The sequence below is a fragment of the Salmo salar genome, chromosome ssa04, assembly GCF_905237065.1.
Source record: "Salmo salar chromosome ssa04, Ssal_v3.1, whole genome shotgun sequence".
Lineage (NCBI taxonomy): Eukaryota > Metazoa > Chordata > Actinopteri > Salmoniformes > Salmonidae > Salmo > Salmo salar.
In genome coordinates this window covers 20488184-20510179 of record NC_059445.1, presented here as the reverse complement: position 1 = coordinate 20510179, position 21996 = coordinate 20488184, and the positions used below count along the sequence as shown (strand labels likewise).

Genomic DNA, 21996 nt, shown 5'->3' with positions numbered 1-21996 from the left:
GGGATAAATGGTGAAAATAAGGTCTGCGGTTAAGACAAGTTTAGGAGATATTTTATATTTGTTCTATGAGATATCATCTGTCATGTAACATGACCTTCATGAATCCTTTGTGATCGTTTTGATTACATAAATGCTTCAGAATTCCCCAAAAGTGATGGTAGCTGATGAATCAGATCCCCAAAACCTCAAGTCTGCTCTGATCTTGAAATATACTGATGAATGTGTAATGTCACAAGCAGTACCGTATTTAAAAGAACAACGCGCATACGCTTTTCATTTAACCACAGCCCTGAGCTACAACGTCCTTTCACCTCAGTGTAAACGGAAGTAAACAGTGACCAAGGAAATTTCCACGTTACAGTTTTTATTTTTGTTATTTATACGTTTTTTGACACCATGGAACTCTAAATATGACTCGTTTAATTTCACCGCATCGCATACTTACCCCGTGTGGTCTTTAATTCGCGTTGGAAACAGTACTTGGTTGTTAAATGTTATCTAGGTAACGCTAGCTAGCTGCTAAGGGTTAACTAACAATGGCTAACGGTATGGTTTTTCACACTCAGATAGCCTCCATCATGGAGGTACTAGCGAATGCAGCAGTGGCAGAGGTCTGCAAACTCGTAGATGACGACTATGCAGTGTTTCGTTTGGAAATAACTCAAAGCCAGAAAGAAAACAGGTCATTGCGGAGGAAACTACAGCTATTGGAACTGAAGGTGTCACGGGAGCGCGCAGAGAGGACAATGCGAGAGCGCGTCCACGCCAGTCCCAGAAGTGTCAAGATCGTCGACGGATACAGAGGAATGGCAAGAGGTACATTTTGAAGAAAAGTCAAGGAGATATATGAAAATCCTGTTCACTTTTTCATAAAGCATATAATTTGCAACACTTGTACAGTTTGGGGCCCTGAACATTTCAATACTATCCAGCTGCAGCCCTAAAGTATAGCATGTGACTAAAATTAGCCTGCCAACAAAACCAATACCATCGCCATCTACTTGTATGGGGTAGGGATTTAAGGATGAATCTACAGCAAATTTTTTTTGCCTGAATTCGTATTTTATGACTACAGAAGTAGAAAACACATTCATAAAAAAAAACAACGATTAACTCAGGACACCATCGCGTTTGATCACAAACACGTATATTTATGCAATACATTTTCCAAAATGGTTGTATAGAAAATTTACAATGATATGTATGTCTAAAATAATCCGTTTTAGAGGTACTGAAAATGACAAGAACAAACACATTAAAATTAACTCAGTAGAAACGTATCTGAATTCTAGATAAATTGATGAGGACGTTCAATTATCAATCATGTAGAACAGTGGTATGATATGCCATAACAATTTTAGCAATTGTATTTCTCTTGCAGTGTAGAAAATTGGGTTCATATGAGAAAAATAAGTCTGAAACCAGCTTCTGTATAAGTAAATATTTACACTTAAAGATGATGATAACAGGTTATAGCTATAAACATGCCAGTCTAGTGGTTTTAAAGGCAGCGGTAGGGCTGAAATGTTAAACCTACAATAACAGTGAGGTTTTCCCTTTTGCCTCTCTAAAACAGAATCGAAGTTACAACAATACCTAAAAAACGAATCAGAAAACTGTCACATACTGACAATGTATCAATGTATCTTACCACTATGACAAACATACCTCACTTTTTCGATTCACAAAATCTTACAGTATGAACATGTATATGTTAACCCTAATGTCCATTATTAAAATACACTCAATCTTCTTCAACGAAAACAATGAAGATAAGATACATGACAGAGATGATAGAATCCCTCTTCTCTTTTCTTCCCTCACCATTCACAGCAAAGATTATTCCTGCTATTCAATCAATCAGGCACGGGTGAGAACAAAAGGACAAACTAAAGAGCTCTCAAACAATTTAGTTTTGGCCGTGGAGAAAGGAGATGGGGCAGAGATGAGTTTAGCTTCTGAAGACACCACTGCACTGCGTTCCAGCCTGGCTGGCTAGTTGCCTCCTGCTATGCGGTATAGCAACAGTATTTCTCCAGTAGGTTTCCTCAAGGTGAATGCCTCCACTTTTATGTCAAAGATAATAAAAACAAAAACACAAGAGTAAATACTTCGGTAATGACAGTAAATACTACAGTATATTACAGTCTGCAAAAACACTACAGTATACAACAATCCACAAAAATACTAATTACTATACTATATACTACTGTTTTTTTCACTACAGCATATATACAAGAGTTTACAGTAAATATTACAGTATTCCCTGTTGTGTTTTTGCAGCCTTTAACTTCTCTAGGGCCAGTGGGACGAAATCGTCCCACCTACGTAACAGCCAGTGGAATCCTGTGGCGCGTTATTCAAATACCTTAGAAATGCTATTACTTCAATTTCTCAAACATATGACTATTTTACACCACTTTAAAGACAAGACTCTCGTTAATCTAACCACACTGTCCGATTTCAAAAAGGCTTTACAACGAAAGCAAAACATTAGATTATGTCAGCAGAGTACCCAGCCAGAAATAATCAGACACCCATTTTTCAAGCTAGCATATAATGTCACAAAAACCCAGAAGACAGCTAAATGCAGCACTAACCTTTGATGATCTTCATCAGATGACACACCTAGGACATTATGTTATATAATACATGCATGTTTTGTTCAATCAAGTTCATATTTATATCAAAAACCAGCTTTTTACATTAGCATGTGACGTTCAGAACTAGCATACCCCCCGCAAACTTCCGGTGAATTTACAAAAAATTTACTAAATTACTCACGATAAACGTTCACAAAAAGCATAACAATTATTTTAAGAATTATAGATACAGAACTCCTCTATGCACTCGATATGTCCGATTTTAAAATAGCTTTTCGGTGAAAGCACATTTTGCAATATTCTCAGTAGATAGCCCGGCATCACAGGGCTAGCTATTTAGACACCCAGCAAGTTTAGCACTCACCAAACTCAGATTGACTATAAGAAAAATGTTATTACCTTTGGTGTTCTTCGTCAGAATGCACTCCCAGGACTTCTACTTCAATAACAAATGTTGGTTTGGTCCCAAATAATCCATTGTTATATCCAAACAGCGGCGTTTTGTTCGTGCGTTCAAGACACTATCCGAAAGGGTAAAGAAGGGTGACGAGCATGGCGCATTTCGTGACAAAAAAATTCTAAATATTCCATTACCGTACTTCGAAGCATGTCAACCGCTGTTTAAAATCCATTTTTATGCCATTTTTCTCGTAAAAAAGCGATAATATTCCGACCGGGAATCTGCGTTTAGGTAAAAAGAGGAAAGAAAATAAAGCACGGGGTCGACTGCGTACGCGCCTAAGCCCATTGTCCTCTGATCGGCCACTTGCCAAAAGCGTAAATGTGTTTCAGCCTGGGGCTGCCTCGATATCATTCAGCTTTTTCCCGGGCTCTGAGAGCCTATGGGAGCCGTAGGAAGTGTCACGTTACAGCAAAGATCCTCAGTCTTCAATAAACAGAGACAAGAAGAACAAGATCTTGTCAGAGAGGGCACTTCCTGTAAGGAATCTTCTCAGGTTTTTGCCTGCCATATGAGTTCTGTTATACTCACAGACACCATTCAAACAGTTTTAGAAACTTTGGGGTGTTTTCTGTCCAAAGCCAATAATTATATGCATATTCTAGTTACTGGGCAGGAGTAGTAACCAGATTAAATCGGGTACGTTTTTTATCCGGCTGTGTCAATACTGCCCCCTACCCCCAACAGGTTAACAAATATATATATATTTTTTTGAAGAAGAAGAAGAACATGGCTGACGTTTTACATTCTCCCAACTAATTGTGCAATTTTGTTATTTTTTTGTGTAACTTATTTTTTTTACTTATTGTGTACATAATGTTGCTGCTACCGTCTCTTATGGCCGAAAATAACTTCTGGACATCAGAAAAGTGATTACTCACTGCGGACTTGAAGAAACTTTGTTGTTTAACGAGTCCGACAAGAAGGATATCCTGCTTTCACTGGAACAGGCCCAGATCCACGCCTTTTGCGTGAAGAAAAGACGCCGGAAAAGGGGACGCAGATCGGGGATCCTTCTGAGAAGCCGGAGGCGAGCGAGTAAACTCCCAATGCCTTCTATTCTCCTTGCTAACGTGCAATCGTTAGAAAATAAAATTGATGACCTACTATTAAGATTATCCTACCAACAGGACTTGAAAAACTGTAACATCTTATGTTTCACCGAGACGTGGCTGAACGAAGAAACTGACAATTTGGGCTGGCGGGATTTTCCATGCACCGGCAGAACAGAGACGCTACCTATTGCTAAGACGAGGGGTGGGGGTGTGTTTCTTTTTGTCAATAACAGCTGGTGCACGATGTTTAATATTAAAGATGTCTCGACGTATTGCTCGCCTGAGGTAGAGTACCTTATGATAAGATGTCGACCACACTATCTACCAAGAGAGTTCTCATCTGTATTATTCGTAGCCGTCTATTTACCACCACAAAGCGAAGCTGCCACTAAGATCACTCTCAACTATAAGGCCATAAGCAAAGAAGAAAATGCTCACCCAGAATTGGTGCTCCTAGTGGCCGGGGACTTTAATGCAGGCAAACTTAAATCAGTTTTAGCAAATTTTTACCAGCATGTCACATGTGCAACCAGGGGGGAAAAAATCCTAGACCACCTTTACTCCACACCCAGAGATGCATAAAAAGCTCTCCCCGCCCTCCATTTGGCAAATCTGACCACAATTCTAAGGAAGTACCAGTGACTCGCTCAATACGGAAGTGGTCAGATGACACGGATGCTACACTACAGGACTGTTTTGCTTGCACAGACTGGAATATGTTCCGGGAATAAATCCAATGGCATTGAGGAATACACCACCTCAGTCATCGGCTTCATCAATAAGTGCATCGATGACGTTGTCCCCACAGTGACTGTACGTACGTATCCCAACCAGAAGCCATGGATTACAGGCAACATCCGCATCGAGTTAAAGGCTAAAGCTGCCACTTTCAAGGAGCGGGAGACTAATCCGGATGCTTATAAAAAATCCCGCTATGCCCTCAGACGAATCATCAAACAAGCAAAGCGTCAATACAGGATTAAGATTGAATCCTACCTCACCGGCTCTCACGCTCGTCTGATCTGGCAGAGCTTGAAAACTATTATGGACTACAAAGGGAAACCCAGATGCGAGCTGCCCAGTGACGCGAGCCTACCAGACGAGCTAAATGCCTTTTATAAACATCACTGCCTTTCTTAAAATCAATACACAAGTATATATTTTTAAACCTGCATATTTAGTTAATATTGCCTGCTAACATGAATTTCTTTTAACTATGGAAAATGTGTCACTTCTCTTGCAACAGAGTCAGGGTATATGCAGCAGTTTGGGCCGCCTGGCTCGTTGCGAACTGTGTGAAGACTATTTCTTCCTAACAAAGACAGCCGACTTCGCCAAACGGGGGATGATTTAACAAAAGCGCATTTGCGAAAAAAGCACAATCGTTGCACGAATGTACCTAACCATAAACATCAATGACTTTCTTAAAATCAATACACAGAAGTATATATTTTTAAGCCTGCATATTTAGCTAAAAGAAATCCAGGTTAGCAGGCAATATTAACCAGGTGAAATTGTGTCACTTCTCTTGTGTTCATTGCACGCAGAGTCAGGGTATATGCAACAGTTTGGGCCGCCTGGCTCGCTGCGAACTACTTTGCCAGAATTTTACGTAATTATGACATAACATTGAAGGTTGTGCAATGTAACAGGAATATTTAGACTTATGGATGCCACCCGTTAGATAAAATACGGAACGGTTCCGTATTTCACTGAAAGAATAAACGTGATAGTTTCCGGATTCGACCATATTAATGACCAAAGGCTCGTATTTCTGTATGTTATAATTAAGTCTGATTTGATAGAGCAGTCTGACTGAGCGATGGTAGGCACCAGCAGGCTCGTAAGCATTCATTCAAACAGCACTTTCGTGCGTTTTGCCAGCAGCTCTTAGCAATGCTTTGCGCTGTTTATGACTACAAGCCTATCAACTCCCGAGATTAGGCTGGTGTAACCCATGTGAAATGGCTAGCTAGTTAGCGGGCTGCGCGCTAATAGCGTTTCAAACGTTACCCATGCAGAGCAAGTGACGCTGCTTCGAGGGTGGCTGTTGTCGATGTGTTCCTGGTTCGAGCCCAGGTAGGAGCGAGGAGAGGGACGGAAGCTATACTGTTACACTGGCAATACTAAAGTGCTTGTAAGAACACCCAATAGTCAAAGGTATATGAAATACAAATCGTATAGAGAGAAATAGTCCTATAATTCCTATAATAACTATAACCTAAAACTTCTTACCTGGGAATATTGAAGACTCATGTTAAAAGGAACCACCAGCTTTCATATGTTCTCATGTTCTGAGCAAGGAACTTAAACATTAGCTTTCTTACATGGCACATATTGCACTTTTACTTTCTTCTCCAACACTTTGTTTTTGCATTATTTAAACCAAATTGAACATGTTTCATTATTTATTTGAGGCTAAATTGATTTTATTGATGTATTATATTAAGTTAAAATAAGTGTTCATTCAGTATTGTTGTAATTGTCATTATTACAAATAAATAAATAAACAATCGGCCGATTAATCGGCATCGGATTTTTTGGTCCTCCAATAAACGGTATCGGCAAAAAAAATAAAACAATTTTTAAATCATAATCGGTCGACCTCTACGCCACACTGCCCTTTCTCACCTGGACAAAAGGAACACCAATGTGAGAATGCTGTTCATCGACTACAGCTCAGCGTTCAACACCATAGTGCCCACGAAGCTCATCTCTAAGCTAAGGACTCTGGATCTAAACACCTCCCTCTGCAACTGGATCCTGGACTTCCTGACGGGCCGCCCCCAGGTGGTAAGAGTAGGCAACAACACGTCCGCCACGCTGATCCTTAACACTGGGGCCCTCAGGGGTGTGTACTTAGTCCCCTCCTGTACTCCCTGTTCACCCACGACTGCGGCCAAGACAGTCGTGAAGAGGGCACGACAAAACCCTTTCCCCCCTCAGGAGACTGAAAAGATTTGGCATGGACCCCCAGATCCTCAAAAGGTTCTACAGCTGCACCATCGAGAGCATCCTGACTGGTTACATCACCGCCTGGTATGGCAACTGCTCGGCATCTGACCGTAAGGCGCTACAGAGGGTGGTGCAAACGGCCCAGTACATCACTGGGGCCAAGCTTCCTGCCATCCAGGACCTATATAATAGGCGGTGTCAGAGGAAAGCCCATAACATTTTCAGAGACTCTAGTCACCCAAGTTATAGACTGTTTTCTCTGCTACCGCATGACAAGCAGTACAGGAGCGCTTGCCGTCTAGGACCAAAAGGCTCCTCAACAGCTTCTACCCCCAAGCCATTAGGCTGCTGAACAATTCATAAAAATCGCCACCGGACAATTTACATTGCCCCCCCCCCCCCCCATTGTACACTGCTGCTACTCGCTGTTTGTTTGTTACCTAAGCATAGTCACTTCTCCCCCACCGACATGTACAGATTACCTCAACTAGCCTGTTCCCCTGCACACTGACTCCGGGGCCCTCTGTATATAGCCTTGTTAGTGTTATTCTTATTGTGTTACTTTTCATTATAACTTTTTATTTTAGCCTACTTGGTAAATATTTTCTTCTTGAACTGCACTGTTGGTTAAGGGCTTGTAAGTAAGCATTTCACGATAAAGTCTACACTTGTTGTATTCGGTGCATGTGGCAAATAAAGTTTGATTTGATTAACTGTTCAAATCAAAACACTGATAAGTCATCACCTGAAGTGACCTTCTCAATAAGAGACACACGTGGAGAGACTAAGCAGAACACGGCTATTGAAGTTGTGTAGCCACACTCATAATAATAAGCGGTTGGTTCAAAGACAGAAACATAATGTTTGCATTTATGCACACGAACTGTGGGCTGAACAGACAAAGGGAGCGACTGAGCCATAGCCAGACATTGGAGCTTCAGGCACTCAGACATTTTGTCTCCAAACCATTTATTTTCTACCATCTCCGACAAAACATCTTCCCTCATGTTTTCACTTTCCGTTGTAATGTACAATAGTCCACTAACTATTTGAAAGAAAATAACACTTGATTGTTGTGCTAGTTCATGGTTAGACTGGCATTGAGGTGACTCGCAGTACACTTCATGTGCCTTCTGCTTTCTCTGTATGTGAAAAGGCACACTTGAACTGTGGATTGTTTTGACAACAGCAAGTACTCAAATTGCCTTCACTGGATCCAGGAACTGGCTGGGCAGGTTTGAAGTTGAAGTGACATCCCCACTGTGAACACCTGAGTACTTACTTAATACATGCTTGGACAGATTTTTCACAATTCTTTCATGTTACATTTGGGGCGTACTACCGTTTGCTAGTTTTACAGTTGAAGTCGGAAGTTTACATACACCTTAGCCAAATACATTTAAACTCAGTTTTTTGCAATTCCTGACATTTAATCCTAGTAAAAATTCCTTGTCTTAGGTCAGTTAGGATCACCACTTTTATTTTAAGAATGTGAATTGTCAGAATAATAGTAGAGAATTATTTATTTCAACTTTTATTTCTTTCATCACATTCCCAGTGGGTCAGAAGTTTACATACATACACTTAATTAGTATTTGGTAGCATTGCCTTTAAATTGTTTAACTTGGGTCAAACGTTTCGGGTAGCCTTCCCCACTTATTGTGGGAATTTTGGCCCATTCCTCCGGACAGAGCTGGTGTAACTGAGTGAGGTTTGTAGGCCTCCTTGCTCGCACAAGCTTTTTCAGTTCTGCCCACAAATTTTCTATGGGATTGAGGTCAGGGCTTTGTGATGGCCACTCCAATACCTTGACTTTGTTGTCCTTAAGCCATTTTGCCACAACTTTGAAAGTATGCTTGGGGTCATCGTCCATTTGGAAGACCCATTTGCGACCAAGCTTTAACTTCCTGATTGATGTCTTGAGATGTTGCTTCAATATATCCACATAATTTTACTTTCTCATGATGCCATCTATTTTGTGAAGTACACCAGTCCCTCCTGCAGCAAAGCACCCCCACAACATGACGCTGCTAACCCCGTGCTTCACGGTTGGGAGGGTGTTCTTCGGCTTGCAAGCATCCCTCTTTTTCCTCCAAACATAACGATGGTCATTATGGCCAAACAGTTCCATTTTTGTTTCGTCAGATCAGAGGACAATTCTTAAAAAAGTACGATCTTTGTCCCCATGTGCAGCTGCAAACCGTAGTCTGGCATTTTTATGGCGGCTTTGGAACAGTGGCTTCTTCCTTGCTGAGCGGCCTTTCAGGTTATGTTTATATAGGACCCGTTTTACTGTGGATTTAGATACTTTTGTACCTGTTTCCTCCAGCATCTTCACCAGGTCCTTTGCTGTTGTTCTGGGATTGATTTGAACTTCGCACCAAAGTAGGTTCATCTCTAGGAGACAGAACGCGTCTCCTTCCTGAGCGGTATGACGGTTACGCGGTCCCATGGTGTTCATACTTGCGTACTATTGTTTGTTCAGATGAACGTGGTACCTTCAGGCATTTGGAAATTGCTCCCAAGAATGAATCAGACTTGTGGAGGTCTACACATTTTTTTCTGAGGTCTTGGCTGATTTCTTTTGATTTTCCCATGATGTCAAGCAAAGAGGCACTGAGTTTGAAGGTAGGCCTTGAAATACATCCACAGGTACACCTCCAATTGACTCAGGCTAATTGACATCGTTTATCAGAAGCTTCTAAAGCCATGACATCATTTTCTGGAATTTTCCAAGCTATTTAAAGGCACAGTCAACTTAGTGTATGTAAACCTCTGACCCACTAGAATTGTGATGCAGTGAATTATAAGTAAAATAATCTGTCTGTAAACAGTTGTTGGAAAAATGACTTGTGTCATGCACAAAGTAGATGTCCTAACCGATTTGCCAAAAACTATAGTTTGTTAACAAGAAATTTGTGGAGTGGTTGAAAAACGAGTTTTAATGACTCCAAACTTAGTACTTCAACTGTATATGACACATACCCACCGGGAGAGTGTGGGATGTCCCAGCCTCTACCCCCCGGGGGGTGATGTCCCATGGCTTTTATTCAAGTGTTGGAGGAACTGATTCTTATTCAAAAACAATGGAAGTGAGCCTGCACCCTGAAACCAAGGTTGCACTTGTAGATGGAACCGCCTGTGGGAACAAACACAAAACGTAGAATACATTAACTCCAGATAAAAAGAATGAGCACTAGTGACAAATATCTCTGCTGATAATATTATTGACAAACTTTTAATATGATTTGCTTTGCCAAGGTGATCATTTAAATGCAGGTTTAGTTTGCTTCAGTCGGTGGCCTTAAAGATTGTAGATGCGCTGAAACCCTCATTCACACTTTTGTTTTATCACGCCTGGACTACTGCAGCGCCATTCACTACGGACTCCCCACCAAATCACTGGACAGACTTCAACATGTAAAAAATGCAGCTGAGTCCTTGCACACGCGAGACCTTTGGGACTACATCACCCCACCCTCATCATACTCCACTATCTCACAGTTCAATACAGGATCATCTTGAAATTGCTCATGCTCACCTACAAAGCACTCAATGGACTGGCACCCTCATACCTTACTGACCTCCTGCACCCCTTCACTCCCACCTGTTCACTGCACTCCTCTGACACTGGCCTCCTCACCCTCCCTCGCACTAGGCTCTGCTCCATGGAAGACCAGGCTTTTAGCAGTGCAGCTGCCCAACTCTGGAACTCCCTCTCCATATCAACCTCACAATCCATGCACATATTCAGGTCCACACTAACACTTCTTCACACAGGCTTACCTGGATTCTCTGTTGTCTTTAGTTTTTATCTTCTGTCTAGTTCACGTCCCTGGTTTATCTCATCATGTTTAGGGTTCTCCATGATTAGTCTGTCATCATGTTTAGTGTGCTTTTATATACTTACTTAATTAATATATGATTATTGTTTTTTTAATCCTGTTGACTTTGGGTGTCATGCAAATAGGTAAGTATAGTAATAATACATTTTAAAATGATAATTGTCATTGTGGGAGGATATGTTCCTTTCTAAATGAACATCTCAAAATGAGCTTGATTGATGTTATCTTGACTGGGAATGTGATCATAAAGTGCTCCAAATTGGAAATGTTCTCTTCTGAAATATAATTTTAGGAGTGGTGGTTGATATTTGGGACCGACAAGCACATACGTGCCCATGAAATCCCCAGGTTCCTGGGTCCAGACAAATCAAAGGCCCTTGTGTTCCATGAATTTACACAAGGTTACTTACAGGGTTTACGCAGTCCACCATTATATAATAATCAGAACTATTTATGATGTTGTACATGGCACCATTTTAATCCTTGACCATCAAAACATAGGGGTTGTCGTAGCGTTTGCTGTCATTAAAGGTGAAGACTGTAATATTATCAAATCAATTCTCTATGTGTAATTGTTCTGTAATTAAACGAATCACGGAGTAGTAATTAACTAGGAAGTCGGGGAACCACAGGAAAATGTTGTTTATAGAGTTTAAATTTCCCGACTATAACGCTTCAGATATTTTATTATCTTATCGATTACAGTCTTCTATTAATGTATTGTTACCTCATCAGTCTCATTTCTGAATGTCGCAAACCCTTGGAAATCTGCACGAACTCTAGCATCAAATCATGAATCAGCGATATACAAATTGGCTTAATTATTTATTTACTATCAATCACAGAATTACGTAAACACAAAATAGCTCATACATTGGTTACTAACATAACACAAGGAAAAGTCCTTAGTGGACAAAACCGATATGATGGCTTGGTAGACAAAGCAAAGGGGTGGAGAAAGCTCAAGAGTAGGAAACTCAATGGACCCACTGTAATACAGTTCATAACTACACTCATGTAAATGCTAAAACTTTGAATATGAACAGCCGCTCATTAGAAAATAAATCGCAATTTACATATTTACAAGTGTATGCCTTTGTTGTCCCTCTCTGTGATCGCCGGTCCATCTGCTGGATAATAGTTCATCGGAGAGTCTCTGGTTGCGTTCCCCAGAAGTCCCAAGGTCTTTCGTGGTTGTAGGTTGTTATAATGGATACGTCAGAGTACCATTCGGAGATGTTCTTAGATTGGATGCGTTTACCAGACTAAAGTGTTTAAACACCTGCAGCCTGAATAATTGGTCTTTAGTTTGTATATTTTTGCAATTTCAGCGTGGGGATGATCTCCACGTTCTCTGGTCTTGTCCTTTTTGTGGAGTTGTAGTTTAAACCACTTCACACCAGCATGTTTTGGTCTCTAGAGAGTAGTAGCCTTTTCAACGTGGCGACCCCGTCCTGGCGTTATCTTGACTAATGTAAAGTTTTTTGGAAGTGGCTTTTATACTGCAGTAGAAAAGGGGGCGTTCCATGATGCCGATGTAAATGTCTGTGCTCACGGGGTGTGGTCACTGACTCGTTAAAACTTTATATGAAAACCCATACTCATTTAGAAAGCTAACATCACATTTCATCTTTTCAAAAGTATTCCTATACTCAATCATTTATTTTATACAACATTCAGATGCAAACCCCATAATTGAGAAGTGTATATAAACAAATAAACAGTCATGTGTGTCTCCTGTCCTTCATGAGGTCACCAAATGAAACAAACTCGACATGACTGTTCCTTAAGTGTCCACGGACCACTCCAACTGCTTGGAATAAAGAAATACTCTTCAATTATTCAACCTTTTGACATTACCGTACTGCAGTCTTTCTCTGTGGTAACAAAGGGATTCTCAACCTTCATTTTGGCTGAGTGGGGTAAAGAATTTTAGGTATTTATGACCATCAAACCTGTTGTGGGGGAGAGAGCGAGAGGGCTATGGTCCTCACCCAAAAAGGGCACGTCGTGACAGGGTAGACCTAACTATGCTAACTAACTATGCAGGGTAGACCTTTCCTCTGTTATCATGTTTGGTTCAGACGATATGATGGAAAATACATTGTCCAGTAATGGCATAATAGCAAAATGGCCTCCACGGCAGCCAGGGGGCATTTTTGATGATCTGCATGGCATCATTGTAATCATTGAGCATCAAAACATAGGGGTAGACATCACCTTTTCTGTGTTATCATATTTGATTCAGAAGATATGACGCAAAATACATTATTTGGTTATGGCGGAATGGAAAATGGCTGCCGCGGCCACCAAGAGGTGTTTTTGCAATGCCTCCATATCAGAAAATGTAAAGGAACCAAATTGTACAAGTGTACCAAGTTTCATGCTTTTATGAAAAAGTTAAGTTGTCGCCTAAAACTTGCACATCGCCTGGACTAGAAGGCAGAGGCTGTGGGGCCTGTTGCCCTGTTCTCCTCTGCTCATGATTTTAGATGTGTTAACCACATATATGGTTAACCAGAATTGGGGTTGGGACAATTTTTGGATAGTATGCAATAATTCCCCTGATTACTTAGCTATATTGCGCAAAGACACAATATCATGTTCTAACCATATTCTTGATTTACTGTATTTCTTAGTATTTACTCAATGAAAACAATGTGATGCATGGAACATAATACATCAATCAATAAATATTATATCAAGAGTTTATGAGAAGTGTTACCTTAGATCCTTGCCAATTCTAGACAGTGGCAATATTGTACAAAATATATTGGCCTTTAAACGCCATGCAATTTAGTACTCATCTATAAAACAAAAGGTCAAAAGAGTCCATATTAACGAAGGAAATGGAAGGACTAACAGTACAGATAGATAGCAAAAACTGGAAAAGAAATGAAGGAACTTAAGAAAGATCCAGTGTAATATTTTATAAAAATAAAGCAAACTGGATGGAATATGGGGGAAAAATGCTCCAAATTATTTTTCAATCTTCAACATAGAAATGCTACCAATTTTTTTATTTATTGAAACTTATTACAAATGATGGAGTCACTCATGATTCACCGAAACAATATTTTGATAGAGGAAGTCAATACTTTTACGCATATGTTTTCGTTTCAGTCTCCTCCATCTCCACTAACCGAAGCTAATTGTATGGATTAGTTTCCTATTAATAATGTAAAATTAATATCTGTACAGAAAGACTCGTGTGAAGGCCAAATTACAGAGGAGGAACTTCTTGATGCAATTAAAGCCTTTAAGTCTGGGAAAACTCCAGGGCTGGATGGCATACCAGTGGAGGTATACCAAACTTTTTTTTATACTCAGAGGACCTTTATTAGCATGTTTAACCACTCCTGTATAAATGGTAGATTATCAGAAACGCAAAAAGAAGGTCTGATTTCATTATTACTGAAACAGGATCCAAGTGGTGTGTATATATAAAGATCCAGTCCTTAAAAAATGGAGGCCTCTTACACTTCAGTGTTGTGATTAAAAAATTCTAGCTAAATGCTTGGCGCATATAATTAAAAAGGTATTGTTAGATATTATTCATCCTAATCAGACAGGTTTTTTACATGGACAATACATTGGCGATAATATAAGACCAGTACTGGAAACAATAGAATACTATGAAATATCGGAGAAACCAAGCCTGGTTTTCAAAGCTGACTTTGAAAAGGCTTTTGATAAAGTACGACTGGAGTTTATATATAAATGCCTAGAATATTTCAATTTTGGAGAACCTCTTAAAAAAAATGAGTTAAAGTTATGTATAGTAACCCTAGGTGTAAAATAGTAAATAATGGCTACATCAAAGTTTTAAACTGTCGAGGAGTAAAACAAGGTTGTCCACTATCGGCATATCTATTTATTATTGCCATCGAAATGTTAGCTGAAAAAATTTGATCCAACAATAATATTAAGGGATTAGAAATCCATGGCTTAAAAACAAAGGTGTCGTTGTACACTGATGATTCATGTTTTCTTTTAAAACCACAATTAGAATCCCTTCACAGCCTCATAGAGGATCTAGATATTTTTTCTAACCTCTCTGGATTAAAACCAAATTATGATAGGTCTACTATATTATGTATTGGATCACTAAAAAAATCAACTTTTACATTACTGTGTAGTTTACCAATAAAATAGTCCGACGGGGATGTGGACATACTCGGTAGACATATCCCGAAAGAAAGAAATGATCTCACTCCAATACATTTTTATAGGAAGTTAGCAAAAATAGATCGTATCTTGCTACTATGGAAAGGAAAATACCTATTTGTGGAAAAATCGCCCTTATTACAGTTTACCTATTTGCTTATGGTTTTTCTTACACCTAGTGACCTGCTTTTTTAATTATATGAACAAAAAATATTCAATTTTATTTGGAATGGCAAGCCAGACAAAATTAAAAGGGCCTGTTTATATAATGAATGTGAATTCAGAGGGCAGAAATGATTAAATATTAAAGCATTACACCTCTCACTAAAGGCATCAGTCATACAACAGTTATACTTAAATTCGAAATGGTACTCTAGTAAATTGTAAGAATGTCTCACCCCATGTTCAAGATTGGCCTTTTTCCCTTTATTCAGACTACAACTGCTCACTTTCGGTTATTTCAAAACGAAATCATCTCCAGTATATTGTTATTTTTTAAACAAACCTTAGAAAGTTTGCAATTTCAGTTTAATCCACCTGAAAAGACTGAACAAATACTACAACAAACATTGTGGTTAAACTGAAATAAAAACGTATTTTTCGATAAAATCTTTAAAAAAGGTATAATGTTTGGTAATTATATCATAAATAGGACTGGTGGTGTTATGTCACACATGCAGCTAACACAGACATGGAAATGTCTGCTCCACCTAAAATTACAACCAACTAATTGCAGCATTACCACAAAAATGGAAGAGGCAAGTGGAAGGGGGAAAAAGTAAGGAACTTGTCTGTCGGGCCCTGCATTAAAGACCAAAAGTTAAAGAAAATTGTGATGAATAAAAATATATACGAGTTTCATTTAAGGACCAAAAAATGTACAGCTGTGCCATATACATTTCAAAATAGTTGGGAAGAGATTTTCGATGTACCAATTCCATGGCACATGGCCTATGAATTGACACGCAAAATGACGCCGGATTCAAAACTTCACATTTTTTTATTTAAATGATAAAACAAAATTCTTGCAACATTCTATTGGTTGCAGGTCACAGGTCCAGGAATGGCGGAAGAATTGCAACATTTACCTAGAACTAACGCTGCAGATAGCAATACTGGGTGATTTGAAAAGTCATAGTCAATGGATCAATAATTATTTTAGCAAAAATGTTTCTTTAATTTACAATCTGTAGAAGCTATGAGAATAGAAAGGTTCAGTACTTTTGTGAAGCATCGCAGCACAGTTGAAAAATATATGACAAATACAAAATGGATGGTGTTAAGAGATAGATGGGAGGGGTTGAATGGAGCTGAAGGGTGGGACTAATAACAACAAGATAACAAATGTAAAACATATGGCGTCTGTAAAATGTATATAGGTTCAGAAATTTTGTCAAATAGCACAGTTACAAATTTCTTTAATTTTACCTTTTATTTAACCAGGCAAGTCAGTTAAGAACAAATTCTTCTTTTCAATGATGGCCTAGGAACAGTGGGTCAACTGCCTTGTTCACGGGCAGAACGACAGATTTTTACCTTGTCAGCTCGGGGATTCGATCTTGCAACCTTTCGGTTACTAGTCCAATGCTCTAACCACTAGGCTACCCTGCAAACTGGATGGACATCAGAAATAGAGGAAGGCCAGGACTAAAAACAAACAGAATATAACTATTGTAAAATAGATTGTCTGTAAAATGTGTATAGTATGTATAAACTGAAGGTAGAAGCCTAAGTGTTATTGTTTATTAGTTTACTCCAATTGGGGGAGGGGTGGTAGGGTTTGCGGGGAATAATAAAGCTATATTCTAAAATAAGTGTTTGTGTGTGTGTGTGTGTGTGTGTATGGGATAAAACGTTCAAAAACATTTAATTATTTTATTTTACAAAATACCATTGAGCATTGACAGTAGCTAATCTAACCACCTCTTTTCTCCCAATATTTTTTTTAGGTGAAGGACATCTCACTGGAGGCCACAGGACCTTTTCGAAGCCAGGGGGACACAATACGTGGAGAGATGACCAACCAATCACTGTTGATGAGGGGAGTGGAACCTCAACCCAGCACGTTATCATGATAGAGGTTAGTGTAATAGTGTTGCATAAAAAATATGTTACTTTGTAAATCAAATGTGGCCCGTTTTTCAGAAAGGCTCCCCTCAGCTATTCACTGTCTTACATGTACATCCTTATGTATCTGCCATAGAGGAGCTTGTGAGACTTCCCTACGACATTGTTATCCAAATCAACTAGTTACTGGTAACAACCTCTCTTCTTGTGTCAGGCTGCAGATGCAGAGGCTGCAGGTCCTGGGGTCAAGCAGGAGAGGTCTGAAGGAGAGGAGGACCCACAGCACAGCAGAGACATCCAGATTGGAGCGCCCCCTGAATCCACGGAGGACCTTGCCGCCACGCCCCAGCCCAAGACCCGACGCAGCATCACGGAGGTCAGTGGAACGCCAAACGACGTCCTCAAGTCAGAGACCGACACAGAGACTTTAACTGTGACACACAGGCTTTTACACACAGGATCAGACCCAGAGAGAATGGTGCTGGGGAGACTGGGCTGTCCTCCTGCTCCTGGCTCAGAGTATTTACCGGTATTTCATCAGAGCCAGAGGACTGTTCATTCCCGTGGTGATGGTGACATGTTAGACACTGGAGGTGATGATCCGTCTTGTTCTTACACTACAGAGACGGAACCTGGCAACATATCCTTGGGTTTAGAGACACACACTGATCTGTTTAGAGGGGACTGGAACCGGTACAGTAGTAGTGTATACTCTGAAGAATGCCTAGATAAGAAAGGGCAGTGTCTGGTTGTAGATGAGGTGACTGTGAAAGTGGAGGACGACACTCCTCTGACATGGAATGCCGACAAGACTCACTTAGAAGAAGGACACTTGCAGGGCAACACCAGTGACTTCTTAGACTACAGTGAAAACTTAGAGACAAATCTAAATGTTGCGACCCACTCCTCTTTACACGCTTTCAGGGATCGTGACCCAGTGTCCACGTCATTAGGGCCTTCCGATTCACAAAGCCGCATCCTTTTTGATCAGGTATTGAACTCAAACGACAGGGCTAGAGCCCAGGCTCAGGGAGGAGGAGTCACATCAGGCAATATTAAAGAGAAACGGTTCCTCTGCATGTTCTGTAAAAAAGGCTTCAGTTGCCCCCAGAATGTGGAGATCCACCAGAGGGTCCACACTGGGGAGAAACCCTACAGCTGTACCCAGTGTCATATGCGCTTTGCCCAGGCTGGAACCCTGAAGAGGCACCAGAGGGTCCACACAGGGGTGAAACCCTTCAGCTGTACCCAGTGTCACATGTGCTTCGCTCAGGCTGGTGACCTGAAGAGGCACCAAAGGGTCCACACGGGAGAGAGGCCATTCGCCTGTAATCACTGCGGGAAGAAGTTCTCAGAGAGGAGATACCTCAGGATACACCTGCAAAAAAACCATTCCACTCTTTAACATAGAAAGTAGCCATACCACTTGATAGCTTCTGACGTTTAGATCAGACCCTGCATTAAAGGAACACTCAGCGAGATGATGTAGATGCAAAAAGTAAACAGCAGTAGTGGGTCAATTTCTACAACTAAGAGCGTTGAAGTGCAAGGCCCAGGCATTGTGGGAAATACAGTAACTTCAGAAAGTATTCACACCCCTTGACTTTTTCCACATTTTGTGTCACTGGCCTACACACAATAACCCATAATGTGAAAGTGGAATTATGATTTAAAAAATGTTTACAAATGAATCAAAAATTCTATGCTGAAATATCAATAAGTAATCAACCCCTTTTGTTATGGCAAGCCTAAACAAGTTCAGGAGTAAACATTTGCTTAACAAGTCACATAATAAGTTGCATGGACTTACTCTGTCTGCAATAATAGTGTTTAACATGATTTCTGAATGACTACCTCATCTCTGTACCCCACACATACAGATAATTGTAAGGTCCCTCAGTTGAGCAGTGAAAACACAGATTCAACCACAAAGACCAGGGAGGTTTTGCAATGTCGCACAAAGAAGAACACCTAAAATTATAAAAAATACTGTACATTGAAATATCCCTTTGAGCATGGTGAAGTTATTAATTACACATTGGATGGTGCATCAATACACCCAGTCACTACAAAGATACAGGTGTCCTTTCTAACTCAATTGCTGGAGAGGAAGGAAACTGCTCAGGGATTTCACCATGAGGCCAATTGTGACTTTAAAAGTGTTACAGAGTTCAATGGCTGTGATAGGAGAAAACCGAGGATGGATCAACAACATTGTAGTTACTCCACAATACTAATCTAATTAACATAGTGAAAAGAAGGACGCCTGTACAGAATAAGAATATTCCAAAACATGCATCCTGTTTGCAATATGGCACAAGTAAAACTGAAAAAAATGTGGCAAAGAAATTAACTTCATGTCCTGAATAAAGTGTTATGTTTGGGGCAAATCCAACACAACACGTGCCACTCTTCATATTTTCAAGCATGGTGGTGGCTGCATCATGTTATGGGTATGCTTGTCATCAGCAAGGACTAGAATTATTATTTTTTTATCATAAAAATAATAGAGCTAAGCACAGGCAAAATCCTAGATGAAAACCTGCGTCTGTCTGTTTTCCAACAGACACTGGGAGACATTCACCTTTCAGCAGGACAATAACCTCAAACACAAGGCCAAATATACACTGGTTGCTTACCAAGATGGCATAGTTACAGTTTTGACTTAAATTGTCTTGAAAATTCTATGGCAAGACTTGAAAATGGCTTTCTAGAAATGATCAACAACCAACTTGACAGAGCTTGAGTAATTTATTAAATATATATTTTTAAGAATAATGTGCAAATATTGTACAATCCAGGTGTGCAAAGCTATTCAAGATTTACCCAGAAAGACTCACAGCTGTAATCGCTGCCGAATGTGATTCTAACATGTATTGACTCAGTAGTGTGGTACTTATGTAAACTACATATTTCTGTATTTCATTTTCAATTCATTTGCAAAAATTTCTGAAAACATATTTTCACTTTGTCATTATGGAGTATTGTGTGTAGATGGGTGAGGAAACAAAGCTATTTTGAATTCAGGCTGTAACACAACAAAATGTGGAATAAGTCAAGGGGTATGAATCCTTTCTAAAGGCACTGTATAAGGCATATACAGTATAAGCCTAAACAGTCTGTTACGTAGTGTTTGTACTGTGTAAGCAAGTTTTTACCAACTCCAGTCCTCAAGTCAGCCAACAGTACACATTTTCGTTGTAGCCCCGAACAAACACACCTCATTCAACTCAGAGGGCTTGATGATTAGTTGACAAGTTGAATCGGGTAGCCTAGTGGTTAGAGGGTTGGACTAGTAACCGAAAGGTTGCAAGATTGAATCCCCGAGCTGACAAGGTACAAATCTGTTGTTCTGCCCCTGAACAAGGCAGTTAACCCACTGTTCCTAGGCAGTCATTGTAAATAAAAATGTGTTCTTAACTGACTTGCCTAGTTAAATAAAGGTTAAATAAAGGTTAAATAAAAACATTAAAGGTGTGCTTGTCCAGTGCTACAATAAAAATGTGTTCTGTTGGGGGACATGAGGACTGGAGTTGGGAAGCACTGTTGTAGGATATATGATATTCACACATGCCTACTTCATTACTTCCATTCAACTACAAAAGAAAATTCCCTGGGCACTTTTAATGAGAAAATTAATACACATTATCAAGTTCATGCAGATGATTTGTTGAGACGTGTATGTGTGGTTTTCATATGGTGTATTTAAAACTTGTTTATGTTTAATAAACACAAAATGGGACTTTTCATTCTAAGACTTTCATTGAGACTCTTTTGTACACATCACATCTGATGTCATCCTATTCTGCATACACACAACAGTGCTTTATAACCAATATATACCTACACATACCCACACACTAACACCTACTGTACACCTCACAGTTTAGTCAGGCTTGTCTGATGATGACTTTTGACTTATCATAGCTGACTTGTTTTTACCCACAACTGATTTGTTTTTATCCACCATGATGGGTTTAACAACAATGAAGTCATTCTGTAACTACAGTATAGGACTCAAACATAGTGGGGATGGGTAAACACTCCATGTTGAAAGTGTGTTTATTATCTGTGTGTACGTACTTGAGGGAGTGTATGTCTGTGTAATCTGCATCACCTGTCTCTTCCAGGAGGAGGGGTGTGAGGAGGGTCTGGGGAACCCTGAGGGGAACATGGTCATGGAGGACAACCAGACTACACCTCCTCCTGAACCCACAGAGGTACCAGCTGAGCAGCACAGGACCACACACAGTCTCACTGAGGTGAGCCCACTGTGAACTACTGTCTGAATGATATTAGGTCAGGGCCCGTATCCACAAAGTGTCTCAGAGCTGATCATAGATCATAATGAATGAGAGTATGTAGGTGGGGAGCTGCCCTACAGAGTGCTGTTGAGGCTACTGTCGACCTTCATTGCAAAACAGTGTGTTTTAATGAATTATTTGGTGACGTGAATATATTTAGTATTATTTTATCTAAAAAGGATAACTTTTTAAATGTTTTACCATTTTTATTTTTATGAAATTCACTGAGCAGGATGGTCCTCCCCTTCCTCCTCAAATTAGCCTCCACTGATGTAGACAGGTGGGGACCTTGTCCTCGATCTGCACTTCTACTCTGAGACTCTTTGTGGATACTGCCCCTGGTCTTGATAAATTCTGTCTTAAGTGTGGGACCATGCCTTTCAATTATCAAACCATTAGAGTGTTAAGTAATCAAATCAACTAACATGTTTGCATAGTATTCATAGCAATCCATCATTGCCCAATCAGATGATGCTCCATAGCAGGGTGCTCATATCAGATGTCTTGATTCAACATCCTCTCACTCTGTATCTCTTACAG

General features: G+C 40.0%; 1 protein-coding gene across 2 annotated transcripts; it reads left to right on the top strand.

Annotated features, from left to right (window-relative positions):
* The first annotated feature begins 291 nt into the window (after positions 1-291).
* Positions 292-21457, top strand: LOC123742524 (zinc finger and BTB domain-containing protein 18.3-like). 2 transcript variants are annotated; one of them, XM_045717574.1, is made up of 4 exons: positions 294-816; positions 17035-17165; positions 17367-17528; positions 21283-21457. In XM_045717574.1, exons 1-4 carry the CDS (start codon positions 537-539, stop codon positions 21427-21429), a joined length of 720 nt encoding a protein of 239 aa, XP_045573530.1. In that variant the 5' UTR covers positions 294-536; the 3' UTR covers positions 21430-21457. The 2 variants fall into 2 exon arrangements, with proteins under 2 accessions (XP_045573529.1, XP_045573530.1); XM_045717573.1 differs by lacking the exon at positions 21283-21457 and having other exon boundaries at positions 292-816; positions 17367-19263.
* Positions 21458-21996: the final 539 nt, after the last annotated feature.

What these genes read in the sequence shown, in the direction of transcription:
- LOC123742524 (XM_045717573.1), top strand. Translation starts at nt 537, where the DNA reads ATGGCTAACGGTATGGTTTTTCACACTCAGATAGCCTCCATCATGGAG. An exon ending in ATACAGAGGAATGGCAAGAG is followed by an intron (nt 817 to 17,034) that starts GTACATTTTGAA and finishes TATTTTTTTTAG; the next exon opens with GTGAAGGACATCTCACTGGA. An exon ending in AGCACGTTATCATGATAGAG is followed by an intron (nt 17,166 to 17,366) that starts GTTAGTGTAATA and finishes TTCTTGTGTCAG; the next exon opens with GCTGCAGATGCAGAGGCTGC.